The sequence below is a fragment of the Tubulanus polymorphus genome, chromosome 10, assembly GCF_964204645.1.
Source record: "Tubulanus polymorphus chromosome 10, tnTubPoly1.2, whole genome shotgun sequence".
Lineage (NCBI taxonomy): Eukaryota > Metazoa > Nemertea > Palaeonemertea > Tubulaniformes > Tubulanidae > Tubulanus > Tubulanus polymorphus.
In genome coordinates, this window is record NC_134034.1 from 2348579 (window position 1) to 2373047 (window position 24469).

A 24469-nucleotide genomic window follows, 5' to 3' on the forward strand; every position below is an offset into this window, starting at 1 on the left:
TTTTGACGATAAATCTGATTTTAGTATGACTAGATTTAAGATACAAAAATGATGCGCTGTTTAGCGACGAGACACGCATTGCTCGAGTATCTTGTTGCTAACGAACTACAGTCTTACAATGCCTAGTTTCATAGTGAAGAAAAATGGTGTCATTTTTGCTATTTCTGTATTTATATCGCATCAAGCACGGACTATGATGAAGGAACCTCCGAATGAAAATAATAATAAGAAAACTGAATGTTTGAGGTTTGTAAAGAGAGTTTATTTTTCACAATCGGTTTAGTGAAACTGGATTTCTGGTGGTTTAAAGTCACAGCGATTTAAGAGTATTGAGAAAATGTCGTTCGCATCTTAGTGTCTGTGGTACATCAGACACTAAGATTCTTGGTGAAGTGGAATTCTGAATAGGTGAAGATCGTGATGTAAAGCGCTTCTATCGACTATTTGAAAATGCAACAAAACACTCATATACGTATGATTCGACCAGCACCTAATAACATCAACGGATACACATCACGATATCAATTTTTAATCTATATGATTTAACAAAATATATAAGAAGATATTCTTGAACCGGGGCTAAATCGAAAATGAATTGAGTCGAGCCCCGGGTTAAATAAAGATAATACCGGTCTCTATAAAACTGGCCGCTGCGTATTATCCGGATCCACCGCTGCGTCAGACATAGTAAGAAGACGAAACGTGAATATTCATTTAAAAATCCATAAGCTTTTATTTCTTCATCATCGAATCTTTGAGCCATACAAGAAATTTTTACAATGTTTATTACTCAATATTTCTTACCATCGATGACATAATGGTTCCTATTTTCACAGTCGTACAAAAAAATACACCTTAACCCTTTCAGTGCATCTACACCGCAGTGCGGTGTACAAATCGGTGATGGATTTTGCTAGTACACTGTGCCGCGGTGTATTTGATGTAATTAGTAATTACTAATTATCTCTCTTGAAAGATGGCAGCACCTGTCAAACATAGTGAAATACTAGCAACTAACGATGCACTGCACCGCGGTGTAGACGCACTATAGTGGTATTCCTGTTATTCAACACACTAGGGTGGAATTTTAAAAATTTTCAATTTATCTCCAGCACTATAGGGTATTGATCAGTCAGCACTGAAAGGGTTATATTCCGCTTGCAAAACAATCGTCCCCCTACATCGGGTAGCTGAGAATGACGTCCTGTTTCGCCAATTCTAACAACATAGGATCGTCGAAGAACTTATTGATGCTGACGTCCTCGCTGAGACCTTTACGTCGGCGCGATTTGATCATGAATTCGCGCGCCAGGGCGGTCGCCGGCTGCTGTTCCAACGGCCGAATGATGATGCTCTTATCCAACGGGTCACCGGGTACGATCTGGAAAATATATAGAAAATATATATATGAAAGGAAATGCGAATCGGACTTGCAACATTTTTCCTCGTAATTGATGATTGCATGCAGTGGAGTACGCAGATAATGACATTTCATATCCCGCAAAATGAAGCTAACTCACCTGCCAGTGGTGGAATACGGACAGGCAGAAAGCCTGGCCCTGCGTGTGCGTTCTCAAATCGGTCTCGAACCCGAACGAGTCGATCGCCGGAATAAATGCTTTAATCGTGTAGAGAGGCGACCCGGGCACCGGCGCGTCTTGAGTTACGTGACCCCTAAAAATCGATAGAGATCGATGAAAATTAATCGAAAATCATCACCGAGTAAAAAGAGAGCGAAAGATTAAACTAGTATCCTAAAATCACCCGGAATGACCGACTAGAGGCTCAGCCTGCAATGATTTGGATATCCCTGGAGCCACCCGCAAATAGAGAAAGGAATAACACCGAATATCATGATTTGCACATTCTTGGAGTCAACCACTATTTGCACATTCTTGGAGCATCATATTTTGGATATGAGTCTGAAATCGAAAACATGTCTTCCCTCAATTCCTTTCGATTTTTGAACCAATGATTGAACCAATGATACTGCATAACTGATTTTAATCATCTACAACGAACTCGGTCTGAAGAATATTCACATCAAAATGAACTGTGACCGAACAGTGACAACTTTCAAACGCTCCCAGTTTCACCTTAAAGCTGAATCACGAGCCTGATCTGATCACTAGATGGGCGATTTATTGGTAAGATTCAAGAATAGGGGACTAGTGGTTAGGATTAGGGTTAGGATTAGGGTTAGGGTTGGGTTTAGTTCCCTAATCATCATTAATTACTATATACATTACTATCATTATATATCATCATTATCAATTACTAATATCATTGCTTAATTGATTACTCTCACTACATATATATTGCTATAGTCCCCTATTCTTGAATCGCAACGATTTATTTTTGACGAAATGTCCATCGATTCGAAACTAAACCCCGTTTTCAGGTATCTGGTTCAATAGAGGAGTGAGTTACTAACCTTCTCCTAGCTAACACTGTATAAACAGCCGAAACGCAATCAGCGGGTGCCATTACTTCTACGAAATTATACGGCTCCATTAGCCGAGGGGTAGCCTGAAAATCAAATTTTCAAAAAATTGAGAAATCTCAATCCGAATTGTTCAAACGACAGAATCTAGGTTCTGTAGTTGTTTATTAAACCGTTCAGTGCCGAAAAATTTTGACCCTTAAATGCAGGAGACACGGTAAACATTTTCTTTCTTAGATCTACCCCACGGTGCGGTGTATTGTTAGTAACCATATTTCAAAAACGTTTGATAGGTGCTGCGTCCTTTCAAAACAGATCATGTCTAATACTCAAATTCGCGGTGGCGCAGTAGTGTATAAGCCAATCGATACACCGCACTGCGGGGTAGACACACTGAAAGGGTTGTTGAATACGTACCATGAGGAAGGCAGAGTAAGCGACCCGTCTGGCGGTCGGTATAATCTGACCGCCGCCGCGATGTATTGGCTCCTGAGCGATGACGGCGTCGAGGATTTTAAATTTCACGTTTCGAATCGCTACAAAACAATACGCAGCATTGATTTAGAAAACGAGGACTCGGCAATCAAGTGATGATTCACCAGGTGTCGCTAGTGTGCAGTAGGACATCAACTAACTGAGGCAATAAAGGATTCAAGTAGTGGCAAGTGACGATTCACCAGGTGTCGCTAGTGTACAGTAGGACATCAACTACTGCAGCAATAAAGGATTCAAGTAGTGGCAAGTGAGGATTCACCAGGTGTCGCTAGTGTTCAGTAGGACATCAACTACTGCGATAATAGAGTATTCCACTAGTGGCAAGTGAGGATCCACTAGATGTCGCTAGTGTGCAGTAGGACATCAACTACTGCAGCAATGGAGGATTCCACTAGTGGCAAGTGAGATCCACACGGTGTCACTAGTGTGATGTAGGACATCAAGTGAGCACCCACTAGAGGTCACCAGTATTCAGTAGGACTTACGTTCGTCACATAATGGACCTTCGCGCGTTCCCCACTGGAATCCCTGTACGATGCTGTCTTTCACCGAACTCAATAAATTCTTGTCGACCTGAAGAAATATCAAATGAAAACATCTCACAGATCCCCCTAGTATGACATCAGCCAATATCTACACATCCATTCTATACATTACATAGACCTTCTGAGAAAAGATGGCTGCCACCTCAAAATCCCCCTATGACATCATCGAATACAATTGAGTGAACCCCGGAAAACGATGACCACCCAATTAATCCCCCTATGACATCAACAAAATCTATACCAGGGTTTTGATGTATATAATTAAACGAACCTCTGAGGGCAGGGTGTCGTCGACTAGAATATTCGGACCGGTCGTGTCGGGCCCGAACGCCCAAATCGACCGCGCCGCCAACAGATCCCAGTCGTACTTCGTCTGGAAGAATTCGCCGAGACGTTTCCGCGGCCACGAGATCTGAACGACTTCGTTCTCGATGTCCTCGGCGAGACCTTTCTCCAGCGGTTCGGCGATCATCGTCACTTTATTCCTGAAATTCAAACGGGAAACCGCGTCCAAAATTCGTCCAACGAAAATTCGTCGACGCCAAAACTGATCGTTCGCACGAGAGGGACGGGTGAGGGAGGGGTGAACGGAGGGGTGAGGTGAACAGAGGGGTGAGGGGAGGGGTGAACGGAGGGGTGAGGGACGAATGAGGGGAGGGGTGAATGGAGGGATGGGGGGAATGGAGGGGTGAGGGGAGGGGTGAGGGACGGATGAGGGGAGGGGTGAACGGAGGGGTGAGGGACGGATGAGGGGAGGGTGTTACTCACTTTTTGTTGGGAGTTTCGGCGAAACACTTCAACGACGACGTCTCGACGACCGTTTCGCAGAACGACACGACCGGATCCGCGACCTTGATGTCGATTTCCGAATACATCTTCCTCAAGTCGTGCATGATGCAGTCCAAGTAGAGTTCGCCGGTTCCGAGGATCACGTGTTCACCCGACTCCTCAACCTGCGTACAGTTTTAAGAATATTACATTTTCAGTTTCGTGAAATCATCGACACGTATAAGATTAAGATTTGGATTCTGAGTATGAAGAGGTTCGGAGTTGAAAAGATTACCAGTTTGGAGAGTAGAGAGATTGTGGGTTTGGCGACATTGTGAGTTTTACGCAATCGTGGGGTTACATTTGAGAGATTTTGAGCTTAGGAAAGATTTGGAGAGGATTTTTTTTCGAGTTGCATAAGTTTGTTAGAATCGACGCAAGAAAATTCGTAAAAAAGCCGACGAACCTTCGTCGTGACCAGCGGGTAGCTCTTGTTCACTTTGCGGAGGCCGTCCAACATTTTCGGCAACTCGGACGGATTGACCGGCTCGACGGCGATCTTAACGACGGAGCTCGTGTTGAAACGCAACGGCCGGAAGATCAACGCGTCCTCGTTACCGGTCGCCTCGGTGATCGTCGCCGTTTTCACGATCGGCTGATCGACGCCCTCGATCAAAACCCAGTTTCCGGCCGGCACGCGGTTCACTTCCACTCGATACCTGCGAATAAATGCGCAAACAAATCTAAAATATTTTTTCGGCATTTTCGATTTCAAAAATTCCCAAGCAGGTCGGGCACTTTTATTTTGACTAGCTTTTTCCCTGACGTGCACGTGAGTTGTTTTGCCTGACTTGATCTGCTAAGAATCCAACCAATTCACGCAGTCAAATACATAAAACATAGACAGAAATCGTTTGAGGCATTTTAAAGGAGAAAATAAGGAATTTTCGACGAGGCGTCTGCATCACTTTCATATCCCAATAACTGTAGAATGACTCCTCCTAAATCAGTACTGTTTATCTCAGCAACCAGTAATTCTAAGGTTTTGTAAGCAATTAAACACTTTAATTAATTTGGTAACTACCTGATTGGGTAAAAACTAATCCTCGTCCCAACTGTACCACTTCAGGCGTAGTTTACTGTACAACTATTATTAATTAACAATTCTAACTGCCTATTTCTCAAAAATTCAAGGAGCTTTCAATGAGTGTTGGGCATTTTGCTCAAATCAAAGAACCTTTAAAATTATTTTCAGTTTAGAGTTGGAGGGATTAACCCTCGGGGTCATTCATTTATTACATACGCATTAGGGGAAGGGGAGGGGTCGGTGCAATTGCGTAGTACTTTAATGCTTAATGTATATGAAAAATGGCCGATTTTGCGTACAGAGGGGGAGGGGGGTTGAAAAATTCAAATTTTATGCTTACGTAATAACTGAATGATCCCCTCCCTAATGGTGAATCCCCCCCCCCAAAAAAAAATTTTCAGCTATTTTCAAGTACTTTTAGTTTTGGAAATGCGATGATAAACAAACCTGGATTCGAATATCCACAAACGTCCGACCTGACCGAACCGCGAGTCCTCCTCGTCCTGCAGCGAATAGTTCTCGCCCAACACTTTAATATCCTGATTCGCGTGCAGCGTTCCGGACATCACGCGACCCATCACGTGGAACGTCGTCGCGTCGTTCGTCGGGTACAACTTAGTCGTGTGCACCATCAACGGACCCTGTCGAAAATACAACACCGATATTTTAACTCATACGACTCATATTTTCTGACCATCCTTTGATTTTAAGACCACCGTTAGCCAACTTTTGAGCGACTGTTAACCCGAATTATCTTTCAGACACATCTATCTCATCTCTGATATAAATAAACCCCTTAGAAGTTTCTAGTGTTCCTTGATCTCATTTTCCCAGTGTTTCAATTAACTGCACAAAATTTACAATTTTCACTCGCGACAGTTGTTTTGAATGAAGACCCTAGCAACATCTATCGGAGGTCAGGGTATCAGGACAATTGCCCCCCCCCAAATTAAATCTTTTTAATCTTGAAGTAACGCAGATATTTACTTCAAATTAAATTAGACAAAGTGAACTAATTCTAGCTAATTACTCTAGGACTGCTTTAAAGTTTTTGATTGGCTAAAGTAACACTAAAACTAATTCCAATAAATCAGCCAACGTTAACTAATGCACTAATAAGTGGACTAATTAAGTTTCCTTTAATTTGGTAAGTTAATCATAATTACACAAGGACTGAATTAAGTTTTTGATCTGCACACAACATCAGTAATTCTATATCTTATAAAAATACTAACATTACATACTAACAGTTACTAACATTTGACTGTTTGACCATGGCAATACCATTTTTTGATTTTGATGTAAATACTTATTACTAAACAAATCGATACACTGCAACGCGGTGTACTAGAAAAGTCAATATTCGATTATACACTGCACTTCGGTGTAATCGCACCGACAGGTTAAAGTGTTAACCACGTTCACGCTTATTGAAGGATTCGAATCGAGGACTTACGTCTGGATCGCAGGCGAGCATCGACTCGGCGAGTTCGTTGTCCAGCGAGCCGGTGTAGATGTGTTCGATCTTCGCGCGAGCGTTCGCGACCGGCGACTTGACGTGTTCGACGCACATGTCGACGAAGCCGGTGAAGTCGCCGAAGAATTTGCGCAGGATCAACTGCAACAGCGGCCGGATGTTCATCTTCTTCTCCTGCGCCGTCAACGAGATGCCCAACTCGTCGCACAGAGCCGGCAAACAAGTGTCCACGTCGCCGACGATCTGTTCGAATTGGAAAGAAAGGTAGTTGAATGCGGTCGAACCCCGATATGAAAACTATAAGCTACTTATTGGCAACTGCGCAAATCAAAAAACACGGTACTTGGAAGAAATACATGTACTTGAGAATTTCAAATAGGAAGAAGTTGATTTTCGTAAGCAGAGTTTTAACATCTTGGATATCTCGTTTATTGTAAGCAAACGGGTTTGAATCCCGCTGTAAATGTTTTTAGTGTAGCGGACAAAAAAGATTCAGGTGGCTAGAGGAGTAGGCAGGGTGAATGTGGGTGGCTTGAGGAGTGACAGTCAGGGTGGATGTGGGTGGCTTGAGGAGTAACAGTCGGGTGGATGTGGGCGGCTTGAGGAGTAACAGTCAGGGTGGATGTGGGCGGCTTGAGGAGTAAGTCAGGGTGGATGTGGGTGGCTTGAGGAGTAAGTCGGGTGGATGTGGGCGGCTTGAGGAGTAACTGTCAGGGTGGATGTGGGTGGCTTGAGGAGTAACAGTTAGGGTGGATGTGGGTGGCTTGAGGAGTAACAGTCAGGGTGGATGTGGGCGGCTTGAGGAGTAGTAGTCAGGGTGGATGTGGGCAGCTTGAGGAGTAGCAGTCAGGATGGATGTGGGCGGCTTGAGGAGTAGTAGTCAGGGTGGATGTGGGCGGCTTGAGGAGTAGTAGTCAGGGTGGATGTGGGCAGCTTGAGGAGTAACAGTAAGGGTGGATGTGGGCGGCTTGAGGAGTAGTAGTCAGGGTGGATGTGGGCAGCTTGAGGAGTAACAGTAAGGGTGGATGTGGGCGGCTTGAGGAGTAACAGTCAGGGTGGATGTGGGCGGCTTGAGTAGTCAGGGTGGATGTGGGCGGCTTGAGGAGTAGTAGTCAGGGTGGATGTGGGCAGCTTGAGGAGTAGTAGTCAGGGTGGATGTGGGCAGCTTGAGGAGTAACAGTAAGGGTGGATGTGGGCGGCTTGAGGAGTAACAGTCAGGGTGGATGTGGGCGGCTTGAGGAGTAGTCAGGGTGGATGTGGGCGGCTTGAGGAGTAGTAGTCAGGGTGGATGTGGGCAGCTTGAGGAGTAGTAGTCAGGGTGGATGTGGGTGGTTTGAGGAGGAGCTTATAGGTTGAACGTACCTGCGCAAATATCTTGTAGAGCGGTTCGAGAATGAATTCGACGAAACTACGCTGTCCGCTCGACGACGCCGGTTTCTTCATAAATCGATGCCTGTCAAACAGAAATCAGATACAAAATGTCAGATGAAGACCCACGGGCTTCAGTAGGATCAACTGAGTGCAGTTTAATCTTGACCACAAAAATCAATTTGTTCTGGGATTTGCAAAAACGTATAAAAGATGAAATGAAATCTTGGTGCACAGTACCACTATGTAGCGAGCGTGTTCAACTATGATGATGGGTTTTCTTTCCCAATGACTCAATACTAGTACACACGATTTTTCTAATAGCATGGTTCCCACAGTTATATGAATTAAAGATTCCCAAGTTTTTCCCAAGTATTTCATGGGCGATATTTTCAATTTTCCAAACTGGAAATGAACAGATATCGTCATACTACAGTCGACATTTTAGTAGTGACTGGGTGATTAAAAGGTGATTCCCGAGGGAAATCGCTGAAGAAAGTTACCCTTGTGAAATGCGATACGCGAAATGTAAATGAATTTCCCAAATAATTCCTCGATTCGAGGAAAATTTTTCAAATTCCCAAATATTTCCAAACCGGAAATGATTATTTCAAAATTCCCAAGTTTTTCGCAATTTCCCCGTTCTGCGGGAACCATGTAATAGACAAATTCTCAAAATTCAAGGAGTTTTCAATTCAAGGTCTTTTAGGCATTCTGCTCGAATTCAAGGATATTTGAGTACTGTGAAAAACATTTTTTGGTTCAGAAGGAGTTTTCAAGGAAATCGACGTTGGGGGACCCTGGTTGGATTCTAGGACAATTGCACCCCTCCCCCCCCCCGAATAAAATCCTTTTTGATTTGGATTAACACCACCTAAGTACTTTACTAAGAAATTCATTTGACGTTGTGTGCAGATCAAAAACTTAAAATCAGTAAAGAGTAATTAGCTGCACTAATTAGCTAGAATTAGTTCGCTTCGTCTGATTAATTTGAAGTAAATATCTGCGTTAATTTAAGATTAAAAAGATTTAATTTGGGGGGGGGGGCAATTGTTCCGGGGTGAACTCACGTTTTCGAGTTGTAGTAAACGTCGCCCCACAGTCGTTTGTAGAACTCGTCGACGTTGATGTCGCCGTACGAGTCGTTGTAGATCGTCGCGAACGACTTCAACGTGAAACTGAACCGGTAATACGAACTGGCGAAGCAGACGTTGTTCAACAGCGGCGAAACGACCAACGCTTCCTCGCCCTCCGAGTATAACCTGCAAAACACGACGAAAGAAATCACGATTCAAATACACATTGCATAAATAGTTTTCAGGGCGGCCACTTTCATTGACTTGCTTCTTGCCCTGACATGTAGGTTGTTTTTCCTGACTTGATCTGCTAAGAATCCGATCAATTAACACAGTCACATACTTACGTTAGACATAAACGGTAACCGTTACGATCTAGCTGTTTCAAAAAAAATTCCCCTGACATTTTAACTTTTTCATTGAATATTCCCAGACTTTTTTAAAGAAAAGAAAATTTCCCATCTTTTTTTAAAGAAGAGAAAACTTCCCGACATTTTCTGATTTCCACCCATGTACCAATCCCTGAACTTTCATTGATTTTTCCCACAAGATTACACAAGATTACACTCAACTTTCTTTATAGAGGGCATCCCCTCAGAAATCATACCGATTTTCGCTATGAAGTAACAAGTATATAGACGGCATCGCCCTCCAAGATACAGCTCTTAGAGCCCGTGAAGTAACTAAGTAAGAACTTACGCGAGCAAGGCGTTGACCTCGTCGATGATGTTGCGCAGTTTGTAATAGGCGTCGGTCGGCGGCAATTTCAACTCGAGTATCAAGCGATCGATTTTATTGATGCACAACGTGACGGCGAGTTTCTCCTGTATCGCGTGTTTGATCAGACGCTCGGTGTTCAGCAGAACGCCCTCGGCGGCGTCGACGAATATCACCGCGCCGTCCGCGATACGGAAAACGGCGGTCACCTCGTCCGAGAAATTCACGTGGCCTAGATAATAAATAGAAATCGCAGTAATTAATTAACCCCTACTTCGCATCTACACCGTGGTGCAGAGTATTAACCGGCGGTGGACTTACATCAATACACCGCATCTCGGTGTATTGATGTAACCTGTAACATAGTGAAATATTAGTAACTAATGATACATACACCGCACTGTGGTGTAGACGCACTATAGCGGTATACCCGTTATTCAACACATTGGGCATACAAGGCTGCTGCAGCAAAAAAAGGATCCCCTTGTGGCAAGTGAAGATCCACCTGGTTAAAGGATCCACCAGGTGTCGCTAGTGTGCAGTAGGACATCGACAACAAGCGATAAAGGATTCCACTAGTGGAAAGTGATGATCCACCAGGTGCCGCTAGTGTGCAGCAGGACATCGACAACTAGCAATAAACGATTCTACCAGTGGAAAGTGAGGATCCACCAGGTGTCGCTAGTGTGCAGTAGGACATCGACAACTAGCAATAAAGGATTCCACAAGTGGAAAGTGAGGATCCACCAGGTGTTGCTAGTGTGCAGTAGGACATCGACAACTAGCAATGAGGGATTCCACTAGTGGAAAGTGAGGATCCACCAGGTGCCGCTAGTGTGCAGCAGGACATCGACAACTAGCAATAAACGATTCTACCAGTGGAAAGTGAGGATCCACCAGGTGTCGCTAGTGTGCAGTAGGACATCGACAACTAGCAGTAAGGGATTCCACTAGTGGAAAGTGAGGATCCACCAGGTGTCGCTAGTGTGCAGTAGGACATCGACAACTAGCGATAAAGGATTCCACTAGTGGAAAGTGATGATCCACCAGGTGTCGCTAGTGTGCAGTAGGACATCGACAACTAGCAATAAAGGATTCCACAAGTGGAAAGTGAGGATCCAATCGGTGTCGCTAGTGTGCAGTAGGACATTAACAACTAGCAATAAAGGATTCCACTAGTGGCAAGTGAGGATTGAGAAGTTGAGTAAAATGCCCCATTGGTAGGAACGCTATTTGGTGGGATCGCTGGAGACACAGAATGTTACTTTACCTGGAGTATCGTAAATATTGAACAGGAACGACTTCGACTTAATATCCGGCAGGAGAAGCGTAACGGGACTCGATTTGATGCTTAAACCGCGCTGAAAAACAACGAACGCAGAAATCAGTTTTCAAATTCGCGAATAAAACCGATGACGACGACGAGAAGTAATTGGCGAATGAACTTAATTTGAAAATGTTCAAATTTCCCGATCGTGTAGACGTTCAAATTTGAAAAGTTACCGAATCGCCTTTTTAAAAATAAACGTACCTCTTGTTCGGTGAAAAGTGTGTCGGTATAACGCAGCTGGATAAAGATAAATATCGAATAAATTATTTTAATGAGAAACCAGGGAAAACTATCTACTTTAAGCCGTGGCTTTTGAAAACTTTTCCAGGAAAGCTAGTCCTCGATCAAGCTTTTACTTCGACTTTGGCCACCTTACAACTTAAGCTAATCTAAGACTCGTCCATATTTGACCTAGTTTTAAGACTTAAGGAGTAATAGGCTACTTACATCTTTGCCCTCCAGTGGAGTAATTTCGGGGTGAGTTTGTTCCATCAAACAATCGACGAAAGTCGTCTGGAAAAAGAAATATTATTTCTTCTAAAAACTTCTGATGAATGATGTACGTTTTTCAATCGTAACTTTCACAACAAGAATCAGATCGATGAACGATGCCAGTGAAGACACTTAAAGACATTCAGATTAACAACGTAAGGGTAGAAGGGAAGGGTACTTACCTTTCCGTGATGCAAATGGCCGCAAATGGCGATATTTCGAATGAGCTCTGTACCGTCCATGAGATCGGCCATAAATCTGAAAATAAATTCATACATACAGTTATCAAATACGACAAGAACTACGAGATATCTTGTAGTGGCAATGATGGCTGAACTGGAACTATGAGATATCTTGTAGTGACAATGATGGCTGAACTGGAACTATGAGATATCTCATAGTGACAATGATGGCTGAACTGGAACTATGAGATATCTCATAGTGACAATGATGGCTGAACTGGAACTATGAGATATCTCATAGTGACAATGATGGCTGAACTGGAACTATGAGATATCTCGTAATGACAATGATGGCTGAACTGGAACTATGAGATATCTCATAGTGACAATGATGGCTGAACTGGAACTATGAGATATCTCATAGTGACAATGATGGCTGAACTGGAACTATGAGATATCTCATAGTGACAATGATGGCTGAACTGGAACTATGAGATATCTCGTAATGACAATGATGGCTGAACTGGAACTATGAGATATCTCGTAATGACAATGATGGCTGAACTGGAACTATGAGGTGACTCATAGTGACAATGATGAGTGAACTGGAACTATGAGATATCTTGTGGTGGCAATGGTGACTCAACTGAAACTATGAGATATCTCATAGTGGCAATGATGGCTGAACTGGAACTATGAGATATCTCATAGTGACAATGATGGCTGAACTGGAACTATGAGATATCTCGTATGACAATGATGGCTGAACTGGAACTATGAGGTGACTCATAGTGACAATGATGAGTGAACTGGAACTATGAGATATCTTGTGGTGGCAATGGTGACTCAACTGGAACTATGAGATATCTCATAGTGGCAATGATGGCTGAACTGGCACTATGAGATAACTCAATAGTGGTAATGATGGCTGAACTAGAACTATGAGATATCTCATAGTGGCAATGATGGCTGAACTAGAACTATGAGATAACTCATAGTGGCAATGATGGCTGAACTGGAACTATGAGATATCTCATAGTGACAATGATGGCTGAACCGGAACTACAAGATATCTTAAGAGAGTGGCAATGATGGCTGAACCGGAACTATGAGATAACTCAATATAGTAGTAATGATGACTGAACCGTAATTTTGTAAGAGTATACTAATAGCTGGAAGCAAACGCGTTAAGGGTATAAAGGGTTAATAAATGAACATACTCCATATCGTAAGTGGTCACCGGCAGCTCCTGGTCGACGAGACTCATCGTGAATTTGTGTTTTTTAACGGGCGCGATGATCGGTTCGGTGAGCGCCTGCGTGTCCTCTTCCTGTACGATCGTTTCGACGTCCGGACCGTAGATCTCCTCGGCCGACGGGTAATACTTCTTATCCTCGTGCAGGACGACTTGCATCTCGTTGGCGTCGTCGTCCACGGCGCCTCCTCCCGCGCCGCCGCGATCATCATCCATCTCTTCATCCTGATAAACAGAGAAAAGAATAACAAGAGCGTTATTACAGCATTCAATTGCTTCCATCTACGGCCAAAATCTGTTCTTAAGCGGCAGGGGCCGGTTACATAGTCATGGCTTAGACTTTAGACCAACTTAGTTCTATAGCCAATCTTGCAACTTAAGACCAGTCTTAAGATTTAAGATCACTTTTGGACATAAGTCACGGCTGGTCAACTGGTTGCATAGTCATGGCCTAGACTTAAGACCAACTTAGTTCTATAGCCAATCTTGCAACTTAAGACCAGTCTTAAGATTTAAGATCACTTTTGGACATAAGTCACGGCTGGTCAACTGGTTGCATAGTCATGGCCTAGACTTAAGACCAACTTAGTTCTATAGCCAATCTTGCAACTTAAGACCAGTCTTAAGATTTAAGATCACTTTTGGATGACTTAAGTCATGACTATGCAACTGGTTGCATAGTCATGGCCTAGAATTAAGACCAGTCTATGACCAACTTATTTCTGTAGCCAATCTAACAACTTAAGACCATTCTTAGGATAGGATTTAAGATCACTTTTGGACGACTTAAGTCATGACTGTGCAACTGGTTGCATAGTCATAGCCTAGACTTAAGACCAGTCTATGACCAACTTAGTTCTGTAGCCAATCTAACAACCTAAAACCAGTCTTAAGATTTAAGACCACTTTTGGACTTAAGTCGTGACTGCGGAACCGTGCCCTGGGGTAAACAGGTAGTGACTATAGGTGGTGCTGTATGTAAATGGTTGGATAGTTTAGCGGTGAAAGGGTTAACGCATGATCGAGGGCGGAATTTACGTTACCTCTTGCGCGTAATCGTTGTCATCGTTATCATCGTCGTCGAGTTCATCTTCGGTTTCATCGTCGTCGTCGTCGGAATCTAATTCCGGTCCGATGTAATTACCGAACTCGTCGTATAAATCGGCGTCCATCGCGACAACTGAAACCAAACGACAAGAATCAGACCTCCTTATTTTGGTGTTTCTTACGGCTGGAGACGCGGGCGCGGATCTAGAGGGTGGTTTCAGGGGTCGTGACCCCCCTGCTCAGCTAGCAAAAAAATTTGGATTGTTTTCTTGTAGGAATGTACTGACAAAGCGGGTAAACAGTCCCACATAATCGGTACCATATCATCTTATGTTTGGCCAAACAATATGCCGTATAGGCCCCCAATCAGAGATTTTAGTCGGCGGTTTAACATTCTTTATGGACCCCTCCTGGAAAAAATCCTGGATCTGCACCTGAGATGCTGGTGATAAGGTCCCGATTTTGTTGAAAAAAAAAAACGACCCCGTCTAACTGCAGTTTGGGTCACCTATCCACTGGGTGGCGCTAGTGTTATTAAAGAATAGTGTTAGGCCTATGGTAAGGTTAGGTACATAACCATTAGGGACACCTAAACTGCAGTCATACCAACAACCCGAAAGTAAACATCATACCATGGCTGCAGCCCTGTCAGATAGGTAAGGAAGGAGGCTAAATGGGATAGGCCAGAAGGCAGGGAAGGGATACGGGGTGGGGGGGGCCCTCAATTTACTAACTACTACATCAAGAAAAAATCTAGAAATGAAATGTTTTATACAATTTCACAGGGTCAAGATTCAGGATGTTCTAAGCTCAAAGCGGTTATTATTGAATAGACTCGTTGAAACTGGGCTATGAAGTTTTAACCAACAGCAACAAACACTGAAACTAAACGGGGCGCGAACAGACTACTCTTCAAAGCGAGTATCATCATTTGATAACATTTTTTTTTTCACAAAAGCGGCCTAAAATCGAGTGAAAACTATCCCCGAATAACGAAGAAGAAATTCTTTAAACGATTCGTTAGGTAGTTTTATTATCTACCTTGTTTTAGTTGATCGTGGAAGAATGTTTTTCTTTTGTTTGAACCGGCGAAAATCTTCACGTTATCCTAACGTACTCTAGCGTCCGCTCGGTATTCACGGGGGCCGGGTCACACTTTCATTCAAACGCCATTTTCGTTATTCAATAGATTTGGAAATAATTTCGATATCTAACAACGAATATAAAAGCGAAAAGATTTTTATTGTAAAACTCCCAACAGATCTATCTTTCTTGATTGATCGGCAGAAGATCGGCTTATTGGTTGAAAATAAAGTGATTTACAAAATAGTGGCCCGGCTGAAGTAATCTATGAACGCGGTACAAAAGCGACTCCACTGTTCAGGGTCGTAGAAAATACTCGCTACCCGCGACAAAATCGATCAGCGATGGGGGCAGCACCGTCTTGTCTGAACTTAAGCGCGCGTTCAACGCACCTAACGGTTCACTTGATGAGATTCCAGTAAATGTGACCACGACCGATTTATAAATTAAAAAGTTTAACGGGTAAATCGTTGAAAATTTCTCCATTTATTCAGGTCAAATAAGTCGATTAATTCGTCGGAATCGGAACACGGCTTCAATCGAATATAATATTCATAATATTCAATAAAGTTACAAAGTTCAAAACAAGATAACGTAATAAACATGTATACAAAACACAAGAAAATACCACATACATAACAACGTTATTCATATAGAATAACAAGTTATTTCAAATGACAATGCAGGATGCCAATCTCAAAAGTATATCAGTAACATCATAATATCATCGAAATATGAAAGGAAACGTTCAAATTAATCGGCAAGGCCATCGGTAACATCATCGCCAATCATCCCATCGTCAATTGCTTTCGTCACTCGATTGGCGGGGATAAGCGAATGACGATTGACGATTCCGTATTTAGAATTTTGAAATGCTGCGTATTTGAAAAATAAAATACGCAGCTCTTCGTAGCGTTATGAGTATTTAGTCTGAATACCAGTCGTTGTTTACAAGTTCCCTACAACAGGTTCGTTTGGGGAACGACGGCATAGACTATTGGTATTAACACTGTGAATAATTTTTTGTATTCAAACGGAAAAGCCCTCGTCTCCCCTTAGAAAATATAAAAATACGAGTGTATTTTACCACTTTTTTATTTCAAAAAGGCTCATAACCAAAACTTCGCCGGCCGGCCGATCGTCGTGTATGGAAAAAGGTTTGGACGAGAAACAAATTATCAACTTTGAAGGGCCTAATTTGCTCAGTCGAATCACGACGATGGCTAAATTCGGAGGGAGCTGTTGGGAATCAAGTAGTTCATTTTATGGCCTTATTATTAAAGTTCTACGATATTCAGCTGGCTACTGGCGCGTATTCAACCCGGCAGTAAAACCTTCTAAAGGCTCTCAATGTAAATCCATTCAACGATACAGAGACACAATTGCGGTTTTTCAGAGTTGTTGATATCATTCGCACGCGCTATTGATCACAATAATTGGAACACGTCACCGGCTGACCACGGTATGTACAAGCATACAGGCGACCATTCACCTCCGCAATCTCACACTGTGCAGACATGCTTCCGTGGATTCTCCTGGCGATCATGATCCTGGCGATCTTCGCTGCGCTCCTGTTCCTGCTTCCTGAGGAATGACGTCTTTATGTTTTATGTGTTACTGTTCGTCTCCGTACTGTCCTGTACTGTTCTGTGTTTATTAATCCGTTCTGTTTTTCAGGGTCTAATCTTTTTTAAATTTCAGGGCCGATTTCTCTGTCGATTTTCAACGTTCTATGGAATAAACCTAATGTCCGAAAGTGTCGGCTCCTTCGCCGGTCATGTGCAGAGGATGTCAGAAAAAGAGTCGGTCAGGAAATGCTGCCCTCTACACGCCCTCATACGGAACACGAAAACCAGGACGACAACTGCTTCACGTTCGTGATCTAACTGCAGAGTGTGCTTGGCGACTTTAATGACGGGCACATCTGTCGGATTGTTCGCGGTAAAAATGGATCGGTTATACTGGACCGTCACGCCACTAGTATCCATTGGTCCTTGTGACCACTCGGATGAGGGATGATTCTTCTGTCACGCCTTTGATTTCTGGTATTCATTGAGTCGGGTGAGGGATTGAGTCTACTGTCTCGCCCTTTGATTTCCACTTTGAGTGCTAGTTTTCATTGTGTCCTTGTGATAACCTCGGGCAGAGATGAAGTCTCTTGTCGGCTTGTGAGTGCTAGTTTCATTGTGTCCTTGTGACCACTCGGGCAGGGATGAAGTCTCTTGTCACGCCTTTGGTGCTAGTTGAGATCCTGAATCTCAATTCGGGCAATCTGGTTGTACTGCGCTATTTTTGCTTTGAACAATCGTACAGGTTTGTCAGTTACTAACGTCGCCCAGTACACCCTGTGGTTAGATGGTGAGGAGTTGTCATTCAGGTTTTACCGTTCTGTGTGAGGGTGTGTAGAGGGCAGCGAATTCCTGGCTGCCTCTTTTTCTGGTATCCTCCGCTCATGAACGGCGAAGGAGAGCCGACGCTTTCGGGCATTAGTTTTGTTCCGTACCAGGTTTTCATTTATGTTCTTTTTTTTCATTTCAGGACTCCCACAGAAGACGACGACGCCCCAAGAGGACAGAAGATGGCGATGCTACAACAAGACGATACTGAACTCGCCAATCTTGAGAAAGTTAAGTTGATAAACATGTAAATTACAATTAATCGAAGAATTGTAACTACAAAATATCTTTCTTTTACTCATTTTAGGTACACTTAATCTGAACACGCCCATCATGATTAAGAAGATGACTGAGACACCATAGGACGATGAAAAAAGGATGCTCGGCAATCTTGAGAAAGTTAAGTTGATTAACATGTAAATCACAATTAATCAGAGAATTGTTGTGTCTACAGAATGTCTTTCTTTTACTCATTTTAGATAAACTTAATCTGAACAGGCCCACCATGGTTAAGAAGATGACGGGGACACCATAGGACGATGAAAAAAGAATGCTCGGCAATCGTAAGAAAGGTAAGTTGATACACATGTCAATTACAATTAATCAAAGAATTGTATGACCACAGAAATGTCGTTCTTTTACTCATTTCAGCCTAACATGAATCTGGAAAGGCCCAGCATGAAATAAATTAGCCATCTAGATTCTACCGACCAGAAGCGACCACTGAAGACTCCAGCTTGAATTAAACTCGACAACAAAACACCAAGAGACCTTTCGAAACTGAACCTGGCAGTCTTGATAAAAAGCTAAGTTGATTTTTCATACCTGGGTTGTATCAAGGGCAGGATGCGTATAGCACTGGAGAGAAGAGAGACGCTGGTGAAGTTCTCAATTTTACTATAATCGTGATTGGAGATTGAAGCTCTGTGGCCGGTATGTGGTTATTAGTGAATTGAAATCTAAAACAATCGTCGCTCTAATATTACTCGTTAGGTCTCATATGAATATTCTTGGCTGAGTATTGAAGTGTAGATAGGCCAGTTACCTTATATTCAGCCTCATATGAAACAGTGATGTATTAATGCTGCTGAACTACTATTAATTATTGTGGTCTTAAGCCGCAATCAATTTCGATGAATTTTTCTTAACTTATTTAAGCTAAATTCTATCCTGGAAATAATGGTCCATGATTGGTAGATGACAACCGTATAATCAAAATTAATTTGTGAATCATAATCAATGCTTATTAGGATGGTCTGCCTCAATGGATGTTCTTTTTTCTTATTTCAGCTAAACTCTATCCTGGAAATAATGGTCTTCGATTGGTAAACGACAACCAAAAGTAGACGACTACTGATGCCGATGAAAACTGCAGACGTCCAGATGAGAAGTTGTGGAGCTAGCAGCAGCGAGTTATCGCCCAACGATTGATTTCTTCAACAAGGTGGTGGATTTCTACAAACACTATAATTCAGGAGCAGCAGTAGCGGATCTTATAAACAATCGAGGAGCAGCATGGACAATAGCGCATCTTAAAAAGACTGATCCAGGAGCAGCAGAGACAACAGTGTAACTTATAAACACTGATTACGGAGGAGCAAAGACAATAGTTCATCCTATTAACACTGTCTCAGGAGCAGTTGGTGCATCTTATAAACACTTGAGGTGCAGCTAGTTAATCGTATAAACACCGACTCAGGAGCATCTATAGTGCATTTTATAAATACTAAGGAGAAACAGAGACAATAGTGGACTTTAAAGTATAGTAAAGTAATGGTTTATTTTTACACTTCACACTTTTACACTTGTACAAACTGGTCTAGTCAGAAATGTAGTTCACGAAATTCACTGTTATAACTATTAATTGTTTTAGGGGTACTCTGGTGAATAAAATGTGATTGGTACCGTACAATTTACACGAATGTTTAAACAACTATAAACAATATGCGTTATTCAAGGGATGCTGTTCGGGTTGATGTGCACTACGTCATCAATATTGTTTTCGTGACGTAACTGTGCCACACTTTTCGCCAAGCACAAGTTACTTTAGTGATACCTTGGAGAAAGATAACACATTATACATCGCCAGATATTATCGATAATCAATGTGATGATGACCAATGTAATTGTGTCAATGTATTTCAATGATCTCATTTATTTGTAAATTATCGAATTATTCGTAAGAAACCGATATTCTAATGTCATCACTGTCGTAATGACGGTGTCGAACATTTTAAGACACAGCCGCAGTCAGGATTCGAACCAATGTACTTTCGAGTGACGACATCGATGTTTCCTCAAAACGCCGTAAGATATCGCTGTAGAATCATGAGAGGAATAGAGATATTTTAATGCATTTGATTTATTCCGACACCACTTTTACAACGTACGAATTCATCGAATTTCATCGCCAAATCTAATCAAGAGCTTTGCCCAATGTTTTACAAGCATTTTGTTTCAGCAGGCAGTACCACGTTCTTCTGTAGAACCCCCAGGCTTTCTTCTGAGTTTTTTGAAATCGGCAATTATTGTAGGTTTTTTCCTGCCGAGCCTTCGCGTTTCGTGCCGCCTTGTCTTTACGGTAACAGATCATGACTCCGTTTTCAAAGTGACGCTCCCTGGTGCCCATTTTACCAATCAGACTCTTACCCATCGAAACGGCTGCTTTAACGTCTGCTACTGTTTGTCCCACCACCGGTTTCGGATTTTCCCCTTCCTCTCCCCCCTCCTCTCCACCTTCCTCTTCCTCTACCTCGCTGCGCTTTTGTATTTGTCCCAGGTGATCATTATCTGTCGTTAGAAAAAGCAAATTAAAATCGTAACGTATACGTTACACACCTGCCGTCTTATTCGCGTGACGTCACTGCACAGTGCGGACCGCCGCCAGGCACAAGCAACTTGGAGAAAAATAACACATGTATATTGCCCGATATCGACCTTGAATTATATGATGATAATGTTTTAAGAACATATTGAGTTATTTTCAATTTGAATATATCGGCAATGGGATACCCGCGGTGCTACTGTGGCGATCGAGGATTCCGCGTATGGCAGGCGAGGATCCGCCAGGTTCGCTAATAGATAGTTGGTCATCCGCGTTCGATTTCTTCCACGTTTCAATTCAATCTAAATGAACTTCTCTCTTAAATGAATCAATTATCTAAGGAAACTATACCGAGTAGATCTGTCTGAGTAGAATGATGAGAGTATTGTATATTTTGCGGGTGCTGCGATAATATATGGATTTTAGAGAGTCTAAAAATCCAGTTCTAAGTTCATCGAAAACGAGCTAATTTTGACAACGGACAACGTCAAGCCATCTGGCGGGATCATAGCTAGTTTTGCGAGTACCCCACTGGATTGAATTGACCGGCAACCGGTGTAACCTGACAAGTAAGTCATTTTTGGTAAGGTAGCGCGCATCGACTCGCGCAGAACCCCTTACATAAAGTAGTTACCGATAGCATTACGATAAGTTTTACGGCGTCAGCGGTAGCCAATATGACAAGGTAACGCATGAGAAAATTAAAATGTACGTATAGTGTCAGTAATTCAGGTCTATGATAGTCATGATAGTCAAAACACTTACCGTCAATTGTCGCAATAGTCATGTTCACCAACGACGCGAGCAGGCAAATTATCAAACATACATACGCGAATTTCATCTCGAAGCCTGTTCTTGAAATAGACATGAAACGTATAAGCATTTTCTTTATACAATAGATTACGCTGTTTTTATGAATTTCAATGAATTAGACATCTGTATAACATGAACCATGAACCCCGTCGGATATCAGATAGATTATCATCGCCGTTCTTCTAGTTTTCGCAGCCCAAACGTTAAATGGGCATCATGTCGGTCGGGCATCGGACATATCACGACATTGATGAATGCCAACAGGGCCAAATTCGGTTTTCGTATCTAGTCGACTAGTTGTCGGAACTAATAACCGAATGCGCTTAATTTCCGAGCTATTTCCGGAATACAGCTCTGACTAACTGACATTCGGTTTTACTTAGTTCGCAAATAGTCGACTAACTCAGAGATAACCGGAGTTGGCCCAGGTGGTCGTTCCAGTGCCTCCAATACTGCTGAAAACACCGAAACAGGAGACGGAAACATGTATTTGTGCGTTTCTCTCGAAACGAGAAACTTTGTTTCGGAAAGAGAACGTTTCCGAGATCGAACATGTTTCATTCCATGTTTCCCTACGTCGAGTGCGTTCGACTTCACTCACCTTTGAATATGCGTTCGTCAAACTTCTTACGTCCGATTTGTTCTACAACTTTTCTTGGGGAAAATTCGAAGCTTATATTGTGCAGCGAATTGCAATAAATCAACTCCTATCTCAATCCAGCTGTACATTTTCGATCCATAAATGATTATATTCATTACATGATTAATTGGTTTTTTTATCGTTTAATGTCGATTCCACCTCTTTACGGCTTCAATACGCTATCGGTGTGTTTATCACGATCGAACGTAAGATACCTCTCGATGAATACATTATCAAAGGAGCCACTGGATAATAACTTAAATTGCAATAGATGGGTTGAAAGATCAAGATTACCTGGCTACATATTGTCCAGAAGCCGCTGTATCCAATTGTAAAAGATGGGGTGAGCTGTACTGGAACTGATTTCCGATTGAAAGATCTAGAATTTTCTTGCTACATATTGTCCAGAAGCTGCTGTATTTAATTGTGATAGATGGGGCGAGGTGTACTGAACTAATTTGATTATTCAATTGTCATAGATGGGGCGAGGCGACTGAACTGATTTAATCATTCAATTGTAATAGATGGGGCGAGGTGTAACTGAACTAATTTAATTATTCAATTGTAATAGATGGGGTGAGGTGTAACTGAACTAATTTAATTATTCAATTGTAATAGATGGGGTGAGGTGTACCGAACTAATTTAACTATTCAATTGTAATAGATGGGGTGAGGTGTAACTGAAATAATTTAATTATTCAATTGTAATAGATGGGGTGAGGTGTAACCGAACTAATTTAATTATTCAATTGTAATAGATGGGGCGAGGTGTAACTGAACTAATTTAATTATTCAATTGTAATAGATGGGGTGAGGTGTAACTGAACTAATTTAATTATTCAATTGTAATAGATGAGGCGAGGTGTAACTGAACTAATTTAATTATTCAATTGTAATAGATGGGGCGAGGTGTAACTGAACTAATTTAATTATTCAATTGTAATAGATGGGGCGAGGTGTAACTGAACTAATTTAATTATTCAATTGTAATAGATGGGGTGAGGTGTACCGAACTAATTTAACTATTCAATTGTAATAGATGGGGTGAGGTGTAACTGAAATAATTTAATTATTCAATTGTAATAGATGGGGCGAGGTGTACCGAACTAATTTAACTATTCAATTGTAATAGATGGGGTGAGGTGTAACTGAAATAATTTAATTATTCAATTGTAATAGATGGGGCGAGGTGTACCGAACTAATTTAACTATTCAATTGTAATAGATGGGGCGAGGTGTAACCGAACTAATTTAATTATTCAATTGTAATAGATGGGGTGAGGTGTAACTGAAATAATTTAATTATTCAATTGTAATAGATGGGGCGAGGTTTAACTGAACTAATTTAACTATTCAATTGTAATAGATGGGGTGAGGTGTAACTGAACTAATTTAATTATTCAATTGTAATAGATGGGGCGAGTTGTAACCGAACTAATTTAATTATTCAATTGTAATAGATGGGGTGAGGTGTACCGAACTAATTTAACTATTCAATTGTAATAGATGGGGTGAGGTGTACCGAACTAATTTAATTATTCAATTGTAATAGATGAGGCGAGGTGTAACTGAACTAATTTAATTATTCAATTGTAATAGATGGGGTGAGGTGTACCGAACTAATTTAATTATTCAATTGTAATAGATGAGGCGAGGTGTAACTGAACTAATTTAATTATTCAATTGTAATAGATGGGGCGAGGTGTAACCCAACTAATTTAATTATTCAATTGTAATAGATGAGGCGAGGTGTAACTGAACTAATTTAATTATTCAATTGTAATAGATGGGGCGAGGTGTAACTGAACTAATTTAATTATTCAATTGTAATAGATGAGGCGAGGTGTAACTGAACTAATTTAATTATTCAATTGTAATAGATGGGGCGAGTTGTAACCGAACTAATTTAATTATTCAATTGTAATAGATGGGGTGAGGTGTACCGAACTAATTTAACTATTCAATTGTAATTGATGGGGTGAGGTGTAACCGAACTAATTTAATTATTCAATTGTAATAGATGGGGTGAGGTGTAACCGAACTAATTTAATTATTCAATTGTAATAGATGGGGTGAGGTGTACCGAACTAATTTAATTATTCAATTGTAATAGATGAGGCGAGGTGTAACTGAACTAATTTAATTATTCAATTGTAATAGATGGGGTGAGGTGTAACCGAACTAATTTAATTATTCAATTGTAATAGATGAGGCGAGGTGTAACTGAACTAATTTAATTATTCAATTGTAATAGATGGGGTGAGGTGTACCGAACTAATTTAATTATTCAATTGTAATAGATGAGGCGAGGTGTAACTGAACTAATTTAATTATTCAATTGTAATAGATGGGGCGAGGTGTAACCCAACTAATTCAATTATTCAATTGTAATAGATGAGGCGAGGTGTACCGAACTAATTTAATTATTCAA

At 41.7% G+C, this 24469-nt stretch overlaps 2 protein-coding genes across 2 annotated transcripts; both read right to left on the reverse strand.

Moving 5' to 3' along the window:
* Positions 1-709: 709 nt before the first annotated feature.
* LOC141911823 (116 kDa U5 small nuclear ribonucleoprotein component-like) lies at positions 710-15409 on the reverse strand. Its single transcript, XM_074802881.1, has 20 exons — positions 15324-15409; positions 14279-14415; positions 13201-13460; positions 11981-12056; positions 11754-11819; positions 11508-11543; positions 11247-11337; positions 9959-10208; positions 9254-9445; positions 8178-8268; positions 6795-7058; positions 5786-5979; positions 4718-4970; positions 4252-4436; positions 3755-3968; positions 3424-3511; positions 2861-2979; positions 2435-2529; positions 1521-1674; positions 710-1381 (listed from the first exon to the last, which is right to left on the reverse strand). Exons 2-20 carry the CDS (start codon positions 14405-14407, stop codon positions 1178-1180), a joined length of 2961 nt encoding a protein of 986 aa, XP_074658982.1. The 5' UTR covers positions 14408-14415; positions 15324-15409; the 3' UTR covers positions 710-1177.
* A 4698-nt stretch (positions 15410-20107) lies between these two features.
* Positions 20108-22065, reverse strand: LOC141911877 (uncharacterized). Its single transcript, XM_074802956.1, has 3 exons — positions 22000-22065; positions 21351-21434; positions 20108-20551 (listed from the first exon to the last, which is right to left on the reverse strand). The coding sequence occupies exons 2-3, from the start codon at positions 21424-21426 to the stop codon at positions 20178-20180; spliced, it is 450 nt and encodes a 149-aa protein (XP_074659057.1). The 5' UTR covers positions 21427-21434; positions 22000-22065; the 3' UTR covers positions 20108-20177.
* Positions 22066-24469: the final 2404 nt, after the last annotated feature.

Bases quoted from the DNA above. Each gene is read 5' to 3' on its own strand.
- LOC141911877 (XM_074802956.1), bottom strand. From the start codon at position 21,426: ATGAAATTCGCGTATGTATGTTTGATAATTTGCCTGCTCGCGTCGTTG. The intron at 20,552-21,350 runs GTAAGTGTTTTG...TTCTAACGACAG, and splicing joins GACTATTGCGACAATTGACG to ATAATGATCACCTGGGACAA.
- LOC141911823 (XM_074802881.1), bottom strand. From the start codon at position 14,407: ATGGACGCCGATTTATACGACGAGTTCGGTAATTACATCGGACCGGAA. The intron at 12,057-13,200 runs GTATGTTCATTT...ATTTATTTTCAG, and splicing joins GTGACCACTTACGATATGGA to ATTTATGGCCGATCTCATGG. The intron at 10,209-11,246 runs GTAAAGTAACAT...TTTATTATCTAG, and splicing joins CAATATTTACGATACTCCAG to GCCACGTGAATTTCTCGGAC.